Genomic DNA, 25810 nt, shown 5'->3' with positions numbered 1-25810 from the left:
AGACCAATGGCTAGTGATGCCCCAGTATCCTCTGGATAACAGCAATGGATACAGAATACAGTGCAAAAAAACCTCAACATGCCTTTCAGAAACAGCAAGAGAGATCCTGACTCGTCTTTTCACTGGTGGAAGTAAAAGGAGGGGTGAATGTGACGGGCTAGATACTGCTCCAGTTACATTTTCCATTTACAGGCAGCAGAAGGGAGCAAACCCTTAACTTGTGGGCCAGGACCAAGGGGGAATTTGCTGTACTTGAAAGCTTAGCATGGGCACAGGAAAGCTCTGATGGTTCCTTTTCTATTTGTGCTTTCCTGGATATTAATAGACTCACCAATAGTCTGCTATGCCTTCAGCAATTTTTTTTTCAGTGACTGTTTTACAGATAAATACCATTTGCAGACATAAAGAACCGAAATTTATCCTCAAATGCTTCACACAAGGCCCCTCGATGTTCAGAAGGGCCAGAAAGGAAACTCCGAAGCCAAAATTTAATCTTGGCTTTGACACATTGGCTAAAACAAGATTTAGATGTAAGTTCTACTGATTTCCCTTGCTTATATGGGAATATTACACTGATATTTCTCTCTCTAGGTGTTATGGTTTCTGCCACACTCTGTCTGTCTGTTTTCACATTCATGGTGATCACAGGGTCTCTGCCTCCACATTAGAGCTGCACAGAGGAAAGAGGAATTAAAATAACTAGAGATTTTCAAACTACAACTTAATCTGAGGCTGCATCCAATCAAGTTCTGCTTCCCTCAGTCAGCACCTGTCTTCTATAAAAGGACATGAAATAAGTCTTCACTCAGATGCAGGATTATTACTATTCATATATTATCTAAATTACTCAATGAATTATTCAAGACCGGTGTTGAATAATCTCTCACGGGATCTAGAGACACATTTAGTTTTAGAAATTCTTTTTCATTAAACATTTCACTCTTCAAATCAAGCCACACTTGCATTTCAGTGACTGATGCAATACAAAAGTTTAAGAGTAGTACTCTGGCGGGCTTTTTTAAGTCTCCTTGGATAAGGCATTGACAACCCCTAGCTAGTCTGGTCTGAGAAAGATCTCCCTACAGAAAAAACCATTTCTGAGGTTGCATGCTTCTGTCACAATATTTCTTGTTCTGTCTGGTGATGAGAAACTCTTGGAAAGAATAAATATAAGACCCTTACTAATCTTTCAAAGGCTATGGATTAGAGTTTTAAAAGAAATTTCAAGTTGAAGTTTAATTCAAAGAAATTATTTGAAAAAAAACCCCAAAATAAACTCTGGGGAACAGAAAATTGGACTCAGTACATTGCTGCTGACTTTGTTTAAAATGAACACTGTGCTCCTAAAACCACTTTCAGTGCTTTCACTGGGAGAAAGCTCAATAAGAAATATCTATTAACTAAAGCTTATATGCTGAACTACTGCAAAAAAGGCAAGATACCTAACTCTTCAATGGCTTTTTTTTACATTTTCACATCTCACTGGAACAAGTCATTGTTTTGCCTTTCATAGATGACTAGAAATGTTGCCCCCAGCAGCACCCCTGGAATTGCAGTTCAAAAGGTTTGCTTTGTGTTGACTGCTGAGAACAACAACCACCTCAGTAAAGCACTGATAAGGAAGAGAGAAAAGTGTTTCCTATGTGAACCATGACATGCACAGAGTTTCTAGGCAGGCCTGTTTTATTCCTGATAGGTATGGCCTCCTGATGGAGTCACTGAGGTCCTGAAGACCTTGTGTGAAGTGCAGTCCCAGGCATGGTATTTAGTTCAGGCAGCTGAGCTTTTCATTGCCTATCTGGAGGAAGCAGAGTGCTATTACACAAATGATCCTCTCTCAACCAAAATCTGTTCTCTCAAAGATAAGAACAAGAAATGTAAAACTTTCCAAAGCTCCAGTAATTTTATTGCTTTTAACCTGTGTTATGACATGTTTGATAAGAGCAGTGTATTTCATTCTTTCCATTGTTGTAGCATTTGCAGTCTTCATCTATTCTTCACTGCACATACAAGGTGATCCACACAGAAATGCAATCCTGTGTTAAGGATAGACTGCAGCAATTCTAGTTCTTCCTTTATCTGTGTGTTCTTTACCACTGCCAGCAGTGATGAAAGCTGGTAAGAGTGGGCACACACAGAGGCAGCTTCATTGGGGTTTTTTTCCACACTGTTCTGCTTTGAAAGAGTCCAGGATCACATTACAAGCTTTGCAGTTAGTCAGAGTGCTCAAATCCAACACTTGAACCAGCTCATCTTGACAGCTCAGCACTGCAAACTTTTGTGTGCATTTAAATGTATTAACTCCATCAGAACCAGGGGGATCCATTTGCACAAATATGTTCACCTTGTTCCACCTTGCTCACTGCTCAGAGAACAAACCAGACCCCAAATCCAACTTTTCTTTATTAAACACAGCTGCCACAAATCTTGCCTTGATACTTTGCAAACATTGGAGCATGACACCAATTTAAAAAAAAAGTCTCAAAGCTGAGGCCACAGTCACTTTTCCAAGACTGAAGCTAAAAATTGGTTATATTCACATTAAGAAAAAGCTGATGTCCCACACACCACCTTGCAGTTCCTCTCTTTCCCATGCTCCACTGACTTCTCAGCTCCAGGTAGTACCCTAGCCACCCTGCACACTTCCCTTCTGACTCAGGTACTCAGGCAGAAATCCTTTAGGCCAAGCCCACAACCAGAACCAGGACACCTTGAATGTTGACACTTTCTGCAACCCCAAAAACCACTCCACACTCCACCTGATGGGCTTGTTCAGGGTCCCTTTCAGGCTCTACTCCATGACTGTTCACACTGAAGTGATGCCATTCCAAGAGCTGGGAAGAATAACAAAAAAATTTGTAGCCCACAATTTAAATGCCTTTTTTTTTGATCTCATTGAAGTGCCCTAAACTTTGCAAACAACTTCTTTGCATAAAATAAGTTACCATGCAGACCTTTGACTGATCTGCTACAGCTGGCCATACATATTCTCAGCTAAAACCCCTTCCCCTCTGGCAGCTCACCTACCAAACCCAGCATGTTTTTATGCTACTGATCTCATCAGCATAGATGAATAGAAGGATGGAATGTCTACTCCTGATCCTTCCTCCTCAACTCTAAAACTGGCAAACAATACTGCAACTCCAGTCCCTCTCCCTCCCCTGCGGTTCTGGCAAGTCACACACAGCAAGGGTAGGAATCTCCATGAGCTCTCTGGTGTGGCTGCCCAGGGCTGAATGACAATCAGAACCTCGAGCAGTCCTTTCAAATCCTTTTTTTTTTTTTTTTTTGTTTTTTTTTTGCTTCTGACCCAGCAGAGAAAACTTTGCATCCAGGATGACAGGGAAGAGCTTAGAGGAAAGCTCAGCATATGGCAGTAGGAAAATACTTAAGCACTCCAGGAGGTCTCTTAAGGGCAGAGCTCCACCAGAGCCCTCACTGTCCATTGTACTCCAGAGCATCTTGGGCTTTTCCTCTCAGGTTCCTATCATGGCTCATGGTTTTCTGCACATCTCAGAGGAGAAGTAAAGGCATCAGATTAGGAAAGCTCAGGGTGAGGAAGATGATGTCACTCTCTTGGACTGTCTGGTGAAATGCATAAAACCTGGGATATTTGCATATTACAATGTATACAGAACATGCACACTATGTACATGTGGGTAAGGGCAACCTGTAACAATACAAAGATCTAAATAATAAGTGATGTATTGGACTTGGTTCAGTGCCCAGCAACATCCCTAAAGGCACGAAAACTTCACTGCTGTCAACAAAGCTAAAGGCACAGAAAAACACTTTAACAACAAATGAGAGAGATTTCACAATTGCAGATTCTGAATAAGCTTACTCTGTAAATATTCATTTGACAATACTTGCAGATTAAGAAAGAAGAGAAACAAATACATCAAACACCCAACAAAAACCCCAACCTCTCCCCCTGCCCCCCCCAAATTCTTGGGACTAGTCTCTTCATGTATTTTAAATTAGGCAAAAATGAGCTGGTTTAATTCACAGTGCTAGTAGAAGAACCAGCAGTGAAAGAGCCTCTTTGACACTATGAATAAATCCCACATACACAAAGATAAATAGAAGGGTGCTGCATGCAAAATGAAACAGTGAAGACTGTTAGACACGTGTGTATTTTATTAAGAGGAATACACTTACCCTACATCGGGAATAACCCTATAAATCACAAGGCCTCAGTTCACAACCATTTAACAATCTTCTATAAATACCAACTAAAAATATTCACTTCAAACACATTTGGTTTCATTCACTTCTCAGTGCCTATAAATAATCTCTCAGTCAAACAGGAAACCAATGCTGATCCACAGACTACTCTAATCAGTCCACACAAATCACTCCCTGTAATTTCAATAAAATGCTGAAAGGACCTGAAGAATTATAAATAAGCAAAGAATTAGCAAACTCTCCCAATTGATCCTAGCTTGCAGTTCCCTGTTCAGGCACCCCTAAAGCACAGCATGTATCAGATTTCTCAACACCTGTGCCCCAGGTGGATGCTTACCTGAGCTGCTGGATTAGATCTTCCCCTTCTTTAATAACATTGAGGGTGGCATCCAGGGTGGCTGTTTGCTGCTGCTGAAACTGCTTGATAAGCTCCTGTACCGCATCCACAGAGTCAGCACAGACATCCTCTAAGAGCTCCTTCTGCAGATCTTCCATCCATGTCCACAGCTGGGAAGAAGGGGAGGGAAATATAAATCAGAGAGGGATTGAGATTTAACCCTTTTGCTCTCTAATTCCAGATCAATAGGCATTAACTCCAGCTGCATGTTGCACAGGAAAACTGACCTAAAATTTGTAAGCCCAAAAAGATACATTTGTTATTGATTCCATTTAAAGCAAGAAAATAAGATAAATATAATATCAGGTAGTTTTCCAAAAAAATTAAATTTCTGTTTATTATACAGCAATAACTAATTATTTTATTCAGATTAAGTCTTTATACTAGCAGCAAATTAAAATCTCCTCCATCTGTGTAACCCTTTCAGGAGCTGAGAACTATCAGCTGCTATTAATTTCACATGCAGCTGAAGCCTGTTGCAGGACAGACCTACAATCTTTGGTGTGTGTGTGTGTGTGTGTGTGTGTGTGTGTGTGTGTGTGTGTGTGTGTGTGTGTGTGTGTGTGTGTGTGTGTGTGTGTGTGTGTGTGTGTGTGTGTGTGTGTGTGTGTGTGTGGTACTGACTGAAGTCTCACTGTGCCTGCTCAGCTATGCCTTCCCAGGGGTTGAGGTTTTGGGGTTTCTTTTTTGTTTCCAGCACTTAAACCCCCTCCTCAAAATGCACTCAGACTCTGCAATTTAACTCTGGGAAAATCCAAACATAGCAGACAGCAATATCACTAATCGACCCCATGAAGATCCATTAATTTTTAATAGTTCTGACTACCAGTTTTAAAGCCACAATCACAGCAACAAATCTTTGCCAGTGCTGAGATGCGAATTTCCAGCCAGCTGTTCATCAGAGGTCTGGACAGGGGCAGGAACGCCGCAGCAGCCTCTCACTGGCTGTAAAGGCTTAAAGCGAACAGAGGATTCCCCTTTAAGCTTGTGCTGAAAAGTGAGTGTAAAATTGCACCAACCGAGCTGGCAGCCTGCCAGCACACCCTAATGACTCCACCAGAGACTTTTCTGTGCCACGCCTGCCCCATTAACCCACATTTTGCTGGTGTGTGCCGGAGGTGGCAGCGCAGTCCCAGAGCGGGAAATGCCAAAGGATGCGGTGCCGGCCGCGGCTCCTCCCGCTGTCCCAGGGACCGCAGAGCTTTGTCCCACGGGGACCTCGGGGGGAACATGAAGCAGAGGAGGCCCTTGTGTGTGGGTGGCAAAGAGCTGGTGAAAATGTTTGTGTTCGAAACGAGTCGTGCTGGATCCCCTCCTGCAGCATTTCCTCTGAGACTGTGAATTCTGCACGTCCACATTAAATGAGAGGAGGATGGGGATGTCTAAAGCTCCAGCTGCCAAAGCTTCTCACAGCCAGGACCCACGCCTAAGGCCGCTCACTACGTGTTACACTATACATTTGCCATGGACTTCAAGGATATTACCCTGGCCCAAATCAAAATGATCAAAATTAGAAGCTGTCCCAGCACACTCATGATACCAGAAAAGGGAGAGCCCAGTGCCTTTTGCATTGTCCCCACCTCTGCTACTGAGTCCTTGCTTGAGAGACTTACAAAAACAAGCATTAGAACATACGCCTTACTTGTAGGTTTCTCAGAGTCAGCTTTGAATATTTTGGGTAAATGCCCCTGTTTATTCATAAATTATAATTATAATGGCCTGCCCAACTACTGGCCTGAAGCAGAATGTCTTTGCTTGGGATATTTACATATTTTCACATTCTTAGGAAAAGGGCGTAGTATACAAGAGGAACTATTAATCAAAGAAACAAATGTAAGTGAATAGGCATGAGAAACAAGTGAAAAAATGAAAACATATTTAATGAGCCAAATAGAGGGCTTTTTCAGTTGTGGTTTGAGGTCCATGTGCTGAACTTTGGGAAGCTACCAGAAAGGAAAATGCATTAGTGCCCTTATATGTTAATTATATTGAGATTCTTCCTGGTTTTGATCCAATCCCTACACCCACTCAAACAGTAAGTGCAGCTGGACCAAAACAGACAAGGACCAGGTTGTTCAGGAATATTACTTCTGCTTATCAGATCTTCAAGTAATAGAGCACTTTGTAAATACAGAAAAATAGCTATGTATAGAAATCATCCTTCTGTTTTGAGGTGGGAAAGCCACCAGTAGTTTTTTAACTTCTTGTAATTCTTAGTTCCTTTTTCAACTTAAAAAAGCTCAGGAAATTTTCTTTATGAAAATGAAAGTGAAATCAGGAATTTTGTTCATTGATAGGAATCTGCTGTTTTCTTGAAATTATTTTGTTAGGGCAGAGTAGAAAGTTTCCAACCTTCAGAGGAAAATCCCGTGCTCTAAAGTGTCTCCAGAACCCAACTTTTCAGAAGGAGCATTGGGCAATTAAGGTCTGACACCACTGCTTGAGTAGGCTTCTAAATCACTTTCAAAATACTTAAAACATAAACTGTATTGTATTTACCTGGAATCAAAACACTCACTAATTTCAGAGAGCACTCAAATATATTAACTCATATTAGCTTCAGATGTTTCCATTAATGACCTCTGTCTATAAGGATTTGCATATAAAATCTATCAGAATCTAGGTCATCCTTGACTCAGAGGCCTTTAATCCTTTAGACTCCACCAATCCCTGGAAAACCCTAATACAAAGAATCAGTCAATATTAATAAGATCAGGAAGATCTTTCAGGAAAAATTCACAATAGGAATCTGATTCCAAAACCTCCTAGCTTATGTGCTACAATTAATAGCACATGAAATAAATTGCTACCATGCCCACTTGTGAATGCCACAGGAATGAAAAGACCAATTCCATGTCACTGCAACACCAGTCAGAATAGCTGCTAATCATGAAACAGAAATCACATCCTGATTGTCACTGCTCAGGAAAATCAGTCCCTCTTAGGGCCTGATGTTTCATTCCAATGCAAGTATTTGACCAATTAAAAATATCCTGACTATTAAAGCCCCAAATCACTGGATACCTTGTGCATTTCCAGTCCATGATGTGACCCACTCTAAGCTAGATAGCTTAGACCAAAGAAACTGTTCCCATTAAAATCTGACATATTGCACAGCACAACTTTCATTTCATATTTGCAGAAATTGACTTATTTTATTCTTACCATGAACAAAATTTGTGAGTACTTGTCTCATTCCCATACATACCTCAAACTATTACTAAGGTACCACTTGATCCCATACAGGGGGTGTATGTAGATACATGCAGATATTCAAAATATAGAGGCAGAATTTCCACATCCACCTGTGGTGACTTTCATTAAATTTGCGAGTCATGAATGTGTCCAGAAAAGGCGATAACCTCTGCATTATGTTACTTAACAAGTACTAAACAAAAAATACAGAATCCTAGGAAACTATACAGAAGTATCACAGAAGTAAGTTTTGTACTTTTTTCAACTGATCTATGCTTTGGTATGATTAATTGGATATGGAGAACCTGATGCATTGGTGGTAACACCTGAATTCAGTCTGTGAGAGATCTGACTCAAATCTGACTCATGCCAACCACATGTAAAAATGTCACAGTTGTTAGCTATGAGAAGTCTCAGGTAAATACCTATCCCTAAGCCATTAGTGCCAAAGGTTCATAGTGGCTCCACAACTGAAGCTTTATTTTATCAAGGCTTTACACAAGACAGCTAATTCTCCTCTGATTACTAGAACAGTGGGAAAGAAGAATGACATCCCTCCTTTCTTTTGGGATAGCATCTGGTGCCCCTTATGCATGGTGTCAACAAATTTTGCATCTTTCTTGGATATGAAGCCCAGGCAGCTTCCCTCCATCCAAGAGACAATGCAGCTCTTTATTCCCAGCTACTTCATCTGATGTAATACCCTTCATTTTGCTCAATTAGTGAGACCACTTAACTCGAGGTCTGAAGGACACCTGTGCTTGTTACCTAAAATTAATGCTTTTCACTTAGAAAAAGGGACCACTTTAAACAAAATCTAAAACCTAAAGTGATCACTAAGAAAATCTTGCCTGCATGATTGGAATAACTATTAAACATCCAATGCCTATATGCTGCTATTTCTAAATGACAGAGATGAGTTATAATCCCCTCAAAAGCAGTTTAAAAGCACTGAGTTATGGGAACAGTGCAAAGAACCAGTTCAATCCAGGAGATTTACTGTTGTACAGCATTTTTGCTAGTCTTAAAAACAAGGATGTTAATGGAAAGAAGCAACTTCCCAGGGTGTATGTTCTGCCCTTTTACTATGTCAGAGAAGCATCGTGTATTGCAGGGCAGGCCCCAAAAAGATGCTCATGACAAATCAGGAAGAGAACATTCATCACAGCAATGGAGGCTAGAGCAGAATGCACAAGAATTCAGTGACATGCAGGGACCCTGCTGCCACTCCATGAATTGCAATGTCAGTGTTCAGGAAACCAAGGGCAGCCTGAAAAAATCCCCCCAAAACCCTCACAAGCAGAACTGCTCCAGAGGGAGATGTCCATCAACCCTCTTTCCCTCTGCTACTATGCCAGGCTTTTACAAGCCAATTCTATGGCAATAATATTTAGCTTTGTCATGATATGCACTAGGAAATCACACAGATCCCAAGTTAGCTTAATTTATGGCAGAACTTCAGTCTGCACTTGTGTTAAGGCATCTGTTCAAATGCTGTTGTGCATCCAGCTTGACTGCAGAGCCTTTAGGAAATCATCCCCACACCAACATGGTGGTGAAAATAAAACTTTCCAGCACAATTAACCTTCATCAACTGGTATTTATTCACACTTAGAATGCATCCAGTCCTGTTTCAGTTAAAAGAACTGAGGGTTGCTGTAAACATTTCAGCAACATTGTCCGAAGTCACATTCAAGCTCTCAAGAAAATGTCAACAGAAACACAGAGAACAAGGTCTGTAATGATGAGCTGCCAAATGACCTCATGCCACCAGCAAAGTGTCACATAATGGCAGCACACCTAATAAAAGGTGACAGGATTGGATGTGACCAGACACTAGGTAGGAAATGCCATGACTTCCACGGTAAGACACAACTCATGAGACTCCCTGCTGCAAGATCTAATGTTGTCAGACACCACCAAACTGTCTGGGAAGAAATGACAAGTGGAAAGGGAACATTCTGTGAAAAAACTGATCTCTCCCTAACCTCTTTCTTGCTTTTTCCCTTTTCCTCGCCAATTTCTTGACATTTATCCTTGGTTGGGCTGCATCTGGTGCTTCTGTATGCTCAGGCTGTTTAATTAGTAACCTTGCCTATGGCAAAAGGATTTGCACTGCCTAAACATCTGATGCTTTTTCCAAGTCCTGCATGGACCAGATTGATGTAGCACAAAATAATCTCCTCTCAAGGCAAACATGATTTGGGTAGCTAGGCTTACATCAGGGAGTGTGTAGATCCCCAGTCCAAGGTCATGTAAATGTAATTCAGGGACTATTTGATCTAGAAGAGAAAATTGATTTAAAAATGAAGAATAAAACGTACATGTTCTGTGCTTCTTCTGCCCCCACCATGAATTGTAAAAAACATGTTCCTCTTCTAGTATAATTTTAATATGTTATTTGTGATTAGGAATCTTGTTGTAATTACTTTCAGTAACTTTAATAATCAAATTCTGCACTTGATCACACTGGCTTAGAAAAGTTCTTCCTACATTGGAAGATTTACTCAGTTTTACAGCAGTGTGATACAGGACAATTTGGTGCAGGGGAAGCTTCCCACACTACAAATGCTGCAATCTACTAATATAAACACAGGTACCCTCATATTCTCCTTATTGTGCATTGGTTCTAAACATCACTTCTCAAATGGAAGCTGCAGCACCTCTTCCCTCTGTGCTTTTTCCAGTGACTGACTGTATCTGTCCCTTGCAGTCTTACCCTGATCTGCTGCTTTGGGCCTTTTGTGTAACTTTGTGCACTGCTCTGGGAATCGCAGAAATAAATAATTTGTGACAACTCTGAATCATTCTGAATCTTGCTAAGGACTGAAAAAACTACATGACTTTTCTTTAACCAGTCTGGTTGGATCCATTGGCTTGAGCCACTCCACTGACACCATTTTCAACTAGTTAGACTCCAGTGCATAGATGTACTTCAGGTGAAAGACAGAACGTGCCTTTTGAGTGATGAGTGAATTACAGTAGTGTACCTGTATGGCTTTAATAAAAATTTACTCAGTACACAGATTATTGCTGGCTGCCCACTCTGTTGCCCTTGTACACAGCACTGAAGCCCACACACTGGAACTGGGAGAAGCTCATCTTCCTCAGCTTCAGGAAATCAGAATGGGCAGAAATGTGTCTAATAAAAAAATGCTTTATGAAAGTTGGCACATCTTATTTAAAGATGCTCATAAAACTTCCTTTTAGCACAAACCACTGTTATCTGGAGAGTGAGGCACGCAGGCTCACATTTCCACAACATGCAAAACACATGCAAGTGCTCAAAAGCCAAGGAAAATATTTGAGTGGAGCCATTGGTCTGTAATAATGTTGGTGAATGGCCTGAAAAATGTGGATAACAAAGTACGAACTTAAATGAAGTCTACAGGAATCCTTTGGCTAGCACATAGTGGAAGGATGGAAAGAACCTCTCTTCCATGCACAGGTTTGACTTCCTGATATTTGGTTTATGTGGCTGCATTTACAAGCATTTGATTCTCATTACTTTGATTCTGTCTCTTTTACCAATCTCTTGCCATCACAGATGGCAGAATTTTATTCAGTAGTGGCCTGGCTGTGCTTCAAACTCCCCTGCTCAAGAGCGGGATGTGCTGCCAGAATACCACAGCTCTTTTCTTTCCCAGCTACTTAATCCTTCATGAAAAGAACTTGCTTCTGGGCAACAAATGGACAGGAAAGAAGGGCACCCTGTACCACCCCAGCTGTCCTGGTTCCTCAGTCCCAGATCTTTGGTAGCTTTACAGACAAGATTTAGCTCTGAAAAAGCCACCACTAAAGTTAATGACTGGTGAATGTTGGCATCTTGGTCCAGGCCACAGCCTACCTTCTGGAGCTGGAGGGGGATTTGCTTTTATTTGGCAGCTTCATGGTAATTGATTGCTGATAACCCAGAGTGTACTTTGATCTAGCTCACACAGAAATATCACATTTTATACCAGAAGAGCCCTGTCCACAGCTGCAATTATCAGAATGCTGAGCTGACAGGTGATCTGCCTTCTCCAAGGAATCTGCCACCCAGGCAAGGGACGGCACATGTGTTACAGTATGGGCACTTCTGCCAGTTCACTTCTACCACATTCTCTAATTTCTGCCTGCAATTTCACTTCTGATGGGAGTAGAAGAATATTTAGGAACTGAGTATTTCTTAAAAATACCAAGCAAACACAACAAAACAGCTTTTACTTAGAATCATAGAACCACAGAATCATTAAAGTTGAAAAAGACCTTCAAGATCACTAAGTCCAACCATCCATTTAGCACCACCAGTACACAGATTCAGCTCCCAGCAAAAACCATGGTCATACTAATAGGAGACATAAGTCTAAGGTTTGATGTTTCAAAGCCCTGCTGTGAGAAGAAGGGCAGGTATTTTCCAAGTTTGAGTTTGCATGCTGTTGTGCATCTATTTCAGCTGTTAATATTATCCCAGTGAAGGACAAAATTTCTAGCTTTTGAACAAGACACACAGTGCTTCATTCTAACACTGAAAATTCTGGGGTGTGAATTGGTGTGAATATGCAAATCAGTGTGAATATGTGAATATTCACTCAGTGAATATTTTATGTGAGTGAGCCAGTTTGGGTCATTTTAATGTTTTATGCTTTCCTTTTTTTTTTTTTTTTTTTAATCAGTACATACTATGAAAAAAGGAACAAAAGTGCTGTCCAGGACAGGAGCAGTGTGTAAGACAAACACATGTTCAGAGAACAAGACCTTTTCAAAACTTCCAGAAGTTGCCAGCAAGTGGAGTTGCTAAACTGAATATCCTCTGCATCACAAATCTTTATTATCCAGTGGGCGATTGCTCTGGAAAGTCAATATTAGCAGTAAAAGTCAAACAACAAATTTTTAAGTTCAGTAACATTAACTTTGATTCCTGTGTCAATTCACAGTGAGTGACAGGATTACAGGATATATCCCAGAACCACTGTCATGTTTGCTCCATGATTAACTTAGATACATTCTGTCAACTCTTCTGATGGGAGTCAATAGCAGCTGACCTCAGTCCCCTGAGCTTCCTGCTCCCTGTGTCCCAGCAGCTCTGCCTCAAAGTGAAGAACAAGCCCTGTCAGAATTAGTGATCTACATTGAAATAATCTTCTGATCATAACATTCAACTCAAGCAGAGAAAATTTAATTTCACAGGTCTTGGTTATCAAGCAAAATTAAGTTAGCAGTGCCTGCAATAAAACACTGTTACCATTCCTGACTGACAGGGCAGCCCCACTCCATTACCCAGCTGAGTAACCCCAGTGATGTCTGTGGGGTGACCAAGGTGACCTACTAACCACAAATAATACAGGTTATAATACAGGAAGCTGTCTGACACTTAATGGTCCAGGACTTAGCTCACACTTTCTCATGGCCTTATCAGACAAGATTTTCAGAGTGAAACTTTCCATACCAGGTGTCTGCCTAAGGCTGAACTTGATGAATTTTGAGGTGAAAGGGCCAGAATGAGAGAAAGGGACAGAAAAGGTACTTTGCCTGTGTTAGTTTTATTTCTGTTCAAATGAGATGCTCCAGACCCTCCATGCTTTTAAGCAAGGGTTTGAAATTTTGCAGGGCTTAGCCTTGATGTCAAGAATACACATTATGTCATTCATATGAACATTTTCCCAAATTTGGTCACTCAGAAGACCTCTGCCAAGTTCCAGTTTGCACATGTTCATAGTAACCTGTTAGGAATCTGGCAGTTCCTTTTTCTCAACATTAAATATTTTCTGAGCACATTCATCCCCCATTCTGTGGGCCAGGTAGGCATGGCAGGTTCCACATGGAAGTGCCTGCCCTGAGCACCTTGTCTTCCTGCTCTTCTGATCCACTAAACAACAACAAAACAGAGGGCACATGATCTGAAAACACAATTCTCTGCTTCTCTGGTTTTTTTGTGCTGGACTCAACACAGAACTGGTAATCTCAGGCCCATTGAGAAACAAGAAACCTAGAGGTGGTAAGACATGCTTTTCATGCCCCAAAAAACTATGAAACAAGTGCAGAACTGTTTTATAGTTTAGTTAAGGCCCATATACTATAAATGGCTCTAAATTCAGTGAAGTTCCCTCTCATTCTTCAGTTAGCAACTGCATCACCAGCCAATACAAGTAACAAAACCTATGTAGTAACACAAGTAACACAACCTTAACTATGCAAGAGGATTTAAAAGTTTTTAATGATGTAGAAGTGGTCACAGTGCTCTTTCCTGTCTACATTTTAATACTTGGAAATGTAAAATACACTGCAGAACCTTAAGTATAGAACTGAGACACTAAAATATTAAGATTCAGACAATTAATTGCAAGATGTTTTTCTTTTGTCCTTGAGGGTTTTGAGTCTTCAGGGTGTGATTTTATGACATCTGCAACCTCTTCTCCAGGAAGCTCCAGAAATATTCTCTTTTAAACAAAATCAAATGCCAGCCAAGAATCCTCTATCATAATTTGATCCTAAAGCCAAAAGTTCACAGAAAAACATCAACTATCATGAGGTTTGTGATAAAAGTGCAAGATCTGACAATCCTGACAATAATTGATTCAGATTTGAAGAAAGAACCTAAATTCAATTACACTTAGTCCTGAGAGAAATTATTCAGGTATGAGTCTGTTGAATGTATTTATGCCAGTGATAATAATTTATAACTTTACCCTGCCATACAGATAATTGGATTTGATTCCCATAGTACCAGGTTTCTGCTCACACCAGAAATGCCTTTGTCCAAAAGGGTACAAAAATATTGACTACAAACTAGAAAAGCATAAGGAACGCTATAGGACAGGGGGACACACAAAATCCTGTTTACAGGCATGGCAATAGGACACCTACATTATTCAAGAGTGAACAATCACTTAAAGCACTGCTTCCAATTTATGCTTCTAAAGTGTTATTACAACACCAAAAAGTCCTCATTTCAGCCTATTGTATATATTGTTAAATAAGGTCACTTAAAAAACATATCAAAATTATTGTTATGCTTAATTGACTGTAGTTTTGATATTCCTTCAACTGTATGAGTCAGTGTTTAGCAGAAGGGACCCTCTTTAATGCTTTCACATGAAATAAGCAGTGATTCAAGTCTACTGTAGTATAAAAAACCCACTGTGAACTTACATTACCCATAGGGATATCTCCATTTTAATGACTCCCTAATTCAATACTATCTATTGTCCTTAAGAAAATACAGGAAGACTGACTACAAAAGGAAACATTTGTTTGACAAGAGAAAAAAGGTAGGAGCAGTTTAAAGTTTCTCAGGTGGTGAGAATCTGAGCAGATGCATGTGGAGATGAAGAGGTGGGCAGAGAACAGGTGAAGGAATGAGAAGTTCACAGTCAATGAACTCATCCACACCTGGGAATTACTACATCAGAAATTCACAATTCACACAACCTGTGCTAGGAAAACTGTCAGAAGAAACATGTTCATTGCAGGAAGATCTTCAGAATATTTCCAAAAAAAGAAAAAGTGTCAGTAAGACCATTTCTTCCTACTTAATTTACCCTTTCACCATTTATGTCTCAATAGATTAATACAACATGAATCATAGAATAGTTTGGGTTGGAAGGGACTTTTATAGGAGAGAGGCACCCAGAGTTTGTCCACTCTGGATCTCCTTAAAAATGACATGAATTAATTACTGAACTTTCCAATAACACATCACAGAGCCAATCTGTCTCACAGGAAAACCTTAATGAAGCAAATACTTAGCATTTACTCTTAACATCTAGAGAACAGCATTGATGCTAGCATAGAAGATTGGTTTTTAAAGTAGTATTTTAAAAATGTTAATTTTTAATACATCTGCATTTTTATTCACCAAGACAGAGCTCAATAAAACCAGGTGTGTAGAGCAAGCAAAGTCCCTTCTTGTTGAAGAAGAACAGGAGGATAATGCACTGCAATCCCAATTCCTTCATACAGGGAGGCTTTATTTCCCAAAGCCAAATTAGGCTACACAATACCACTAACTGTCTTTTTTTTACTAATCATCACCTGCATAGGTGAATCAAGGTTAATCACAGCAGGAAACTCTTATGAAATAATTTTTACAGAGGAAATAACCAATTAAGTTTCCCCAGTGGCAAACCAGTATAGCTGCAAGTGTTTGAGCAACTCTGGGAAGAACAGCATTATCCACAAGCTGAGAGCTAACGATATTTTAGTAAATTACAGAAGCAAGAAAAGAAAAACCTTCATGTACCAACAGCTATAACTGTAAACTCCATCTTCCATACACATCTGAATAAATGTTTGCATGTACCTTATACTTCAGGGGCTCCCCAACATCCTGAAGCCTGATATATGCAACTTGTTTGTAACATGTAAATCAACAAGCAGAGGCAAAGCTTTCAGCTTCTCAGAGTATCTTCCTGATCAAGTGTGCTTTCACTAACAGATGCTGCAGAGCATGAAAACAACCATCCTGACTAATTCCATCTCTCTCAGAAGAAACCCTATCTTTAAAAGTCACTCACCACTGAACGGCCTTTGGACTGCAGAAAATGTGAAGTATGCTTTAATTACATCCCCAGTGGCCTCCCATTTGATGTCCTGTCCACTGTATCTCCTCTGGCAAGTCAGCCTTATCTCTGGATATTTTTCAATTACACTAAACAGCATTTATTCAGGTCCTCACTGATTCACTGTATCAGTATGTGGCTGTTCTTTCTTTAGCAGTTGTTTTGAAGTCTGCCTCATTAAACAATGTAAGATTTCTAGTAACACATAATGATATTGGATACATTAATTAAGAGTACATTTAAATGGAATCCTCAGAGGATCATGCTGCTGGCATGTTTGTACTTAAAGTGTTCTTACAAGAGAATTCTTGCTTTCTAACAATACATTCTAGTTGTGATTAAGCACCATTGGAGATGGTGTTGCTATATTTTAGTGTACTGTAACATTCATATGTTTCATTCACATTTTATTTCCTCTTTACAACAGTTACTCATATGCATGAAATGAACTGGATAATATCAGCCTTGTGTGATGAAAATGCCTTTTCTCTGTTATCTGAGTTTTCAGAGACAGCCTCTTGCAGCATCCTACAATACACAGCAAAATTCCCTCGTGCACCTCTTACCTCTTTGGTGTGGGTATGGAAGGAGACTGACATGTCCAAGAGAAGTTTCCTCTGTTCCACCCTCCGGACAAAGTCCTGAATCCGAACTTCCAGATGCCGGGCTGCTTTATAGATCTCTTCAGGGTCACATTCCCCAGTCTGAGCCAGCTGCTCTGCAGCCTCCAAGAGCTTGTCTGCATTGGTGTATGTATTCTACCAGCAAACAAAGCAAGAAACACAGTATGAGTAATACAATGTGGCAAGTAAACCCCTGAAAGAGGCTGTTTATCCTTAAGGCATGAAAGCAAGTGATTACCAGAGTTTTAAAACAATCACAATATTTCTTAGTGGCATTGCCATCTGTGAAAGGAGAACATATAAAGCCACATAGACTAATGCCTGAGTACACATGAAATTTTTTCTTATTTGAAACACACCACCTCAACCCAATCCTGCCAGGCACAGCAATAGGACTTCCCATTTGTTTATTTCCAAGTTCCCTGCAATTTCTCAAAGATAATGGCATGAAGCAAGTGGGACTCCCCAGCTCAGAAGGCTGCAGTGCCTCACGTGACACTCAGCCACCAGCTCACTGCACTGGCCTCCCAACTGCTCTCACATTACAGTGTGTAATCATGGCAGCCAGAGATGTCTCAACCCCAAGAAATATTTGCCTTTCACTGGCTTTTGTGAGATAGACCATGTCTTCAAGCTCCTTCTATGGTTTTTTCTCTTGTCTACTGCTCTGCATCCCATTTCCAGATGGACTGAGTCCATGTGATTTGCTTGCAGCTGCCAGTAAGTAATGCTCAGTTCCAGTTTGCCCAGGGCATGTACCTGCCCTGCATTACACAAGAATTTGAACACTGCACTATCCTGAATACATTTACCCCACAGCCACAGCCTTTATGATATGAGGTGTAGGACTCCTGCTTCACAGAGAGGGAACAGAAGAACCCAGAAGCAAATTAATGTACCCAAGACATGCCAGACTGTCAAGTGAGAGAGGGGAAATCCATCCAACTTGCCTCAGGTTTCAAGCTACCTGCCCATCCTTTCTCATTTTTTTTTTGACATCTCTGGAAAACACCACTCAACTAATACAGGAGAGAGTCTCATGAATAACAGGAAAAATGGAAAGTGAGTGCAGCCATCTTCTCCAGAACCATGGAGCTATGCCTTAGTCAGCTTAGGCAAACTAAACAGAGCCAGCCCTTGCTGTCATATAAAAGCTTTCTTCACTCAAGATGAGGCCAATAGCTCTTTGGTATTCAACACTTAACAAAAACAAGGAGAGACAAAGATATCAGCTTCAGGGTGTTTCCATTACTGGGCTACATCTTTGGAACTGCTTGGCATTGGCTTGAGACTGCTTTCACTGGGAATTTTAACCTCTGCTTCAATAGCAGAATTGTAGCACCTTCCTTGTCAAAATCCTCCTCAGTTTAAAAATGCATTAACTTGATACATACACACAAAATACCTGTAAAACTGTAGACACACAGGTATTTCTGAGCATTACACAAACACTGTCAAAAATAAAGCAATGGATCAAGCCATGTTGTTCCTACTTAGATAATGTCCTGCTGCAGTCAACAGTTGTTGTTTGAGAAAATGTTCAGTACAGAGATGGAGCACCGACCTCCGAGTGTTTAATGGAGGAAAATATTTCCAGTTATAAAAAAGCAAAAAGAAAACATCTCATTCACTGTTCATTTTTTGAGGGCTGACTATAAATATCTGGTATTTGCATTTCTCCTTTTGGACTGTGAAGAACATACTTGAGACAGTTTTGTTACCAATAGTAAATTTTTATTCCCTCACTTTCAGGCTACTGCTGTAATGGTTAGGCTGTTAACAGCAGCAAAATTTTATGTTTTAATAATCATTTTTTGGAAACCTCTTTAGCTGAGAGTTTGTAAAAAATGTTCCATTTAATGTGATTTGAATTAGGGTCCAGTTTCACTTAACAGTAACCTTTCTGAATGATTCCCTTCCAATAGTATTTGGAGCAGATGCCAGAGCTAGCACAATTTTTTCACAGTCTAGTCCACACCAGTGTTTTTCACACATTACCACTACAACAACTCACACACCAGTCCAGCTCCCTGAGCATAAGACTGTTCCTGCTTTTATATGTATTATTTTGTGTACCTGTAAGTGCCTTCCCTCTCTCCTTGTGGCACAGATTTGGAACACAAAACAGTTTTGTTGAAATAAAGTATGGACCCAGATTTACTGCATTTATCCCTGAGACATTTAGGTCCATCTCTGCTGAAAGCCACACAGTTTACTGACTCCAACATGTGCTATGTTAAATTACCTGTGGATGAGTTGAGCTCACAGATACAATGACCAAATGTGAATACAGTGGTGAAAAGTGTATAGGCTGGACCCTAGCCTTTGGGGGAGAAGAAAGCAGACTGGCCTCAACAGAGGCTCTGGCCTTACTGCACAGACCAAAAAAGTTGTAGCAGCCCTTTGCATTGTACAAGGTTTTCCAAAGGCAAAGGGGATTTTCTGCAGGGAAGCTGATGGGGTGTGGAAGGAGCCACACTCAGTGTTTAACCTGGGCTGTGACAGGCACTGTCAGCACGCAGGGATGCTTCCCTAAAGAATGCATACCTAATTTTGGATGTGTTTGCATAAATGTGTCCTGCACAAAAGGCTTGAACAAAGTGCATTTTGAGTATGGAGACATTTTTCTTCACCTCTTTTTCTGTCTTTGTCCACTGAGGTCACAGGTAAGTGTCGGGATTTTAAAACAGGTGCAGTTTATGACAGGAGAAACAACTAATGATTATATTCCTGTCATTCTAGAAGGAAGGCCTGGTGCTGAGAGATTTCCAGCTCACTGTTGCAAACTTAAGGGATTTAGATACGTTTCAGATAATCAGCCACATTTGGGAGTTAACCACCCTCGCCTTGAACTCCTGAGCTTGATGTACTCATGAAAGGACTGTCCTCCCTCATCAGCTGTCGAGATGTGCACACAGCACAGGCCAAATAAGCCAGAGGTTACTCATTTGCTGAGGGCTTGCTCTACTTCTCTTCTGTTTGTTTGCTTAAAGTGCACATAAATCACACCAGATGTTGTTACACATATCAAATATTTTTATGTACATCTATTGCTCCACAGGCATTGAACCAAAGTGCTGTTGAAGCTGAGAGCTTCATTCTGGTTGATGCTATAATGCTGCACTGCCTCCCTGCTCCCTACATTTTCATCTTGAGCTTGATCTCTTGTTAATAAGCTCTTTGGGGTACAGACCCTTATTTTATTTATTTGTTTGAGGCACATTCTGCTTTTTTGGTGTGACATAACCCTGGATCAGGCAGGGTGAGAATCCAAGAGAGAATTAAGTTCTACAATGAAGAAAAGCATAAAATGCCTCCTTGTCCCTCCATCCCCATCCAAAAGAGGTTATCTCAGATTCCCAGCCCTTCTGACATCTGGCAGAAAAAAAAATCCATGAGTTATAAAATTATATGCTTTCTGAAGTTTTAGGGTTGTGTGGCATTTTTTTTAATATTGTCTTAACCCATGAGAGAACTGTGCATGTGCAAACCCTTGAAATTCTCGGTGAACTGCTAACTGGCATTCCACACTTCTGCAACATTTCATATACAAAATCAACTTCCACCTTATATCTCTTAATAATATTTGTAGACCAATCTTTGCATAATGACCTATTTCAATCATGAAACCTGCAAACACAAGGAAATATCTATCAATCTATCTATCTATCTAGCCATCTATCTATCTCTTTGTGAACTTCTTCACATTTTTAAGGTATCAATCAGTTTAGCACAGCATTTTGGTTTTGGCCCGTGTGTGTTTATAGAAAATTATTCCATGTAGTTTTTATCTACTGCTAGGAACTGCACATGTAAGTAGTTTATTGCTGCATGTTTTTAGGCTGATTACATTGAAAATAGCTGTGTCTAGTGATAGTCTAGGGAAAAGTTCATGTCCTTAATCTGGACAATTTTTTTCCAGAACAATCTGCCCCTGCACACTCTTTTACAGTTGTTTATTTTATTTGAGGGATTTTCATGGTAACTGTCTCTGAGTTCTCCAAATTGTGGTGAGCCATTCCCACCAGCCAGAGAAAGATGTTTGTTGTAAACATCAGGAAAAACATGGAGGGGGGAACAGGGCAGGTGATCAGGCACATGATCACATTAAACACAAACTACATACCTCAGACCTCACTTCCCAAGTAGATGTTGAGATAAGGGGGATTAGGCAGCACTAGTGTGTATTGACCAAGTTCTGGGGCTGTGCAAGGCAGTTCCAGGCAAAGGTTCCTTGTATTGACTCAGAGAGCTTTGTCAGCTGGGTTTTGCCATGAAAAAGGCATGGAAGAGAAGGCACCTCTGGAGGCCAGGAAGTACCAACTAGAGAGAGAAAGAGGACTAGCTTAGACCTGATATTCTTGACTAAAGACTAGTGATGTGAATCCCTCATTATGCCTGCAGGCTGAAGTTTAGGAGACTTATTAGGCTTTCTCTGATGTGATATCTCCCTTATGTTCTTTAGAGTCGTGACTCTCCAGTACCAAAGATGAAATGTCTGTATCAGCACTCCTGCTGGGAACTTGAGACAAAGTTCAAAGCCTGATCCATCTCTTACTGAAAACAGTAAAAAGGATTTTACTGACTTCAGGGAGAACTGGGTCAGCCTTCTAACCATCTCCTCAAGATCACAGGAGAGAAAAAATGGCAAAGGGCTAAAAATAGAACTCTGGAGGACTGGTACCTGTTCTGTGCATAGACAGCGAGTAGAATTCCTGCCCAACAAAACTACAGCACGATTCACTTTGGCAAAACTATAATAACAGAGCTGATTCTGCAGTTCTTGTCAAGCCTTATAAACTATTGTTACCCTTAATTATAAAGCTCAGTTACTGCTATCAGATTCTTTGCTCAAGCTACTTCATTAAAATTAGCTCCAGTATTTGTTGAGGTTAAGTGATCTCACAGTCAGGCCTTTTTGAAGAATTATATCTTTAGTAACTTGATATTCTAAAGCCAAAATAAGTGACCACAATGAAACATTTCTTTGATAGATAAATCTGGGGTTTAACAAAGCATCCATCTTTGTCAAAATTTCTCCTCCCTTAAGAAGGGCAAAGGCTAAGTGCATATGATGATCTAATATAAGTTGTGATTTTATTCCATTTGAATTGCACATAATCAAATCAAGACTGATATTCTTACTTGTACTCTGTGGTTGTAATTCAAAACAGACTTACCAGGAATTACAGTTACAGAAGTTACAGGCAGAATATCTCTCTGAGGTAATGCAGCCACTCACTCTGTCAGTTCAAGATTGGTCTCCACTATAAACTAGAATGGACCTTTTAAAAAAATATCCAGGCTAATGAAATTTCCATCAGCACCTTCTTCTTCAGACTGTTCTTCCTTGAAAATGGCAATTCATCCTTAGTTTTCCTTGTCATAATGTCACCCCAGTTCTCCTTGCACTGATATCATGCTGATACTAATCACTACTTTACAACTCCATAAATGCCATTATTTCAGTGAATTGCATAAAATATTATGTATAATATATTGTGTATATATATGTTTTAAATACAAACATATGGCATTTTTCAGTATTTATTAGATATTAAATATTCCCAGGAATAACAAGGTGGATATAACCCAGAATCCTCACTGACCATTGTGAAGGACCAGATATTTTTCTGTGTATTGTTACTTTTATTTATAATTTTCCCTCAGGGTTCACATACAAACCGAGATTAATTTATTATTTGAATTTGCTAATTAACTCCAGTGTGATCACAACCATTATTCAATGAAATGCCAGTGAAATATATAGTGAAACAATGGTTTAAATTACAATTAAAATCACACATCTCATCCAATAATAATAAGTACATAAACACACATAGATGCACGTCTGTGTGCATACAGTACAAGCACACAAAGAAGAAAAGTTTGCTTGGCAAAGATCTCCACTTCTCAACCATCTTCAGTGTCATCCTGAGACCAAGAGAGGTGGACAGCTGGGAAAGAGAATTACATGTAGGCTCATTTTGTGCTTATAAAGCTATTTCAGTTTTTATTTTCTCTCACCTTACTGGTCATCTGGTGAAAGCATATCCAAACAGAATATTAAAATGAGATGATGAAATACTGCTCTTCCAATATTTTATGGTCTTTACAAGGATCTATAGGCATTAGGGAAGATACCTGAAATTGATGATTATTGGCTAGGTTTTATTCTAGTATTCTATCTTTGGTAATATCCATGAAATAGCTTGGTCCTTTAACTTGGGAACACCCTAGTACAGGAACAGGAATATAAAAGTGAGCAGAAGAAAGGAAAGAAGGACAATGAAGACAACAAAACAGTAGTTGTGGTGCCAAACATGAAACCAAACTCATACTGCTTGGTGTTATCCAACACACTGAGTGTACCACTAAAACAGAATTATCACTGCCCAATTTCATAATTGAGTAACTTGCAGAGTTACAACTGAGAGCTGCTCAAGTGACTGAATGGTAACTGAGCCTTTCAAATTCAGCAAAAATGCGGAAAGCATTTTCTTTTGTGGAAATGACAAGGGAGCACAAGAAGGCAGACTGACAGGAGTGAAATGCAGCTCCTTTTGAAAACTTCTTAAATGATTCATATCATCAGAAAACCCAGGTGGTTCACAGCAAAGCTCCACAACTTCTTTATGATAGGGGAAAAAGGGAAGGCAGGTGGAGAAATAAACATGGAGCAGCTCCAAGGTGAGCCAGCAATCCAGGAGGGAGGGCATGGTATTGTTTGCTGTCCCAAAAGCTCAGATCACATCTTTCCTGAGCCCTACAGACATGAGTGCAATCATGACAGCTTTATCAAGTCTGGTTGGTCTCTGGAATTGAAATAACTCCAGGCATTCTGGGTTTAATATCATGCTCCTGGTTTGGAGATTTCAAAGACACTGCAACAATAGTAATAAAAGGCTTTGGACTGTCAGCAGCACTGGGAAAAGCCAGCACCAAATACAACTGGCATCATGGCTGCCTTGAAACCAAAAGCAGAAATAAACTTGTGAGAATGTGAATTCTGTGCCTATATTTTTATAAAACCCACTTTAAATAAGACAGCAAAGCATTTCCTCTCCATTTCTTCCACAACCACTACCTTGGCTCAGCTATGCTCTTATTTCCATTAATATGAAGATAGGTTATAACACCTTTCCTGAAATCCATTTGGAGTGGCATGGAACCTTTCACAGAATGAGATAATGTTTAACAGAAGAAAATTTGGCAAAACTTTAACCCACATTCTCCTGATCTTTCAGCTTAAGAATTCATACACAGCTGAATACTGAGCACAATGCAGTGCTGCATATACATCACATAACAATCATTCTTTTTCTCTGGTAATATATGACAAAAACAACACAGGCTGCTGCAAAAAGGTAAGTGTACTACTAATGCATCACAGGACCTCCAGATTTGCAGCCATTTTTCTATTTTTTTTTTTTTCCATAAGTGAAAGGCCACCTCTGACAAGCAAACTGATTGCTGGCAGGAAAAATACAGAGGAAGATACGCCACATCATTTTAGCACGGTCAGTGCACTGCTGCTACCTGAGGAAGGATGCAGAGATTTAATTAAATTTTTGCTGCTGCTCCTTTGAAATATAGATTTCCTCCCTGACATGCTGCATTGCATCAGCTCCTGTGCACCAGCCCAGATGCTCTCAGTGAGAGCATCACATCCTGTGGTGCCATCTCCGAGCACTGTCTATACTCCCTTGAGATTCAGAGGGAACCCCTTGGTTCTCCTGGGTCCCTCCAATTTGTCCTGTTAAATTTAACTTCTAGCAAAGAATCACTTAAAAAGTCATCATTTAAAAAAAAAATCAATTTCTTTCCAGAATAAACCTCACAATTCAATACATTGCCTGCCAGAAACAAACATGCAATTAGAATAAAACACCAACACTTCTGTTCACAATTTGGGTATTTCCATTTGGCAAAAGGGGGTTTCTCAACATACTCTGCCAACAAGAAACACATCACCTGCCCACCACTCAGATAACATCCATCCTCATCTCCCTGCTCTCTGGACCTCAGATAATTGCATGGAGAATGCCCCTCTGCTATCTATAATAATAAAACAGTCTCCCTCAGCTTCAGTTAAAATTGAAGTAACTTTTTACTTCACCTCCTTGTTCTAGCTGAGCATCTTTAGGAGCAGGTCAGCTAGACAGTTCCTTTGGATTCAGAATCTCTTCATTGTCAACATTAATTCATCTCTCTGTCATGGTTTACACATTGGAATTTGTTTCAAATGAGTAGAAACTATTCTCTGAATCCTATTAGATTTATAAACCAATTTTTCACCACTGTTACTTCCCTGACATGTGAACTGTCTGTATGGCTTACCCATCAAATTAGTTCTTCAGAGGTGCCACCAAAGCAGGATGGACTAAAGGCTTTGTCTTCCCTAAAACTTCAAAATATTAAAATATCTTGTAACACCTAGGAAGTATTGCCTACTTAAATTGAGGAAAAATGGAGGGAGGTTTCACTACCCTAGAAGTAACAGACCTTTTTATTTATTTTATACCAGACTTATTCCTATACTTCAGAAAAGTTCCAGACAGGAACTAACATTTTTCATGTTGGCCAGAAAGCACTCATATGGGGTGCACTATAAAAATGTGTTCTACTGTGTGAATGAAATTCAATTCAGCTTATCCATAAGCAAAACAAAGATTTAGAAAGATATCATGGTTTTATTTCTGGCTCTTATTAGGGGGCCACACATGATCTGAGATAAATATATCTTAATAATGACTTACAGTGAGAGATCTGGTACAGAGGCATTCCCACCAGAAATTTTCATGCTATAAAACATACTGGCTTCTGGCAAGTAGTAGATCTCCATGAATATTGCAGGCATATGAGAT

At 40.0% G+C, this 25810-nt stretch overlaps 1 protein-coding gene across 14 annotated transcripts in view; it reads right to left on the bottom strand.

Annotated features, from left to right (window-relative positions):
* The window catches only part of KALRN (kalirin RhoGEF kinase), a 465290-nt gene that overhangs the window by 178852 nt on the left and 260628 nt on the right, over positions 1-25810 (bottom strand). For all 14 annotated transcript variants that reach the window (XM_071435302.1, XM_071435301.1, XM_071435303.1 and 11 more), the window contains 2 exons: positions 16887-17078; positions 4526-4695 (listed from right to left, as the gene is read on the bottom strand). In XM_071435302.1, coding sequence (XP_071291403.1) covers positions 4526-4695; positions 16887-17078 — 362 coding nt within the window. The remainder of the gene's footprint in view (positions 1-4525; positions 4696-16886; positions 17079-25810) is intronic.

The sequence above is a fragment of the Agelaius tricolor genome, unplaced genomic scaffold (assembly GCF_023055355.1).
Source record: "Agelaius tricolor isolate 1412-34295 unplaced genomic scaffold, bAgeTri1.0.p SCAF_10, whole genome shotgun sequence".
NCBI lineage: Eukaryota > Metazoa > Chordata > Aves > Passeriformes > Icteridae > Agelaius > Agelaius tricolor.
Note: the sequence above shows the minus strand (reverse complement) of the source record. Positions and strands in the feature narration are given on the sequence as shown.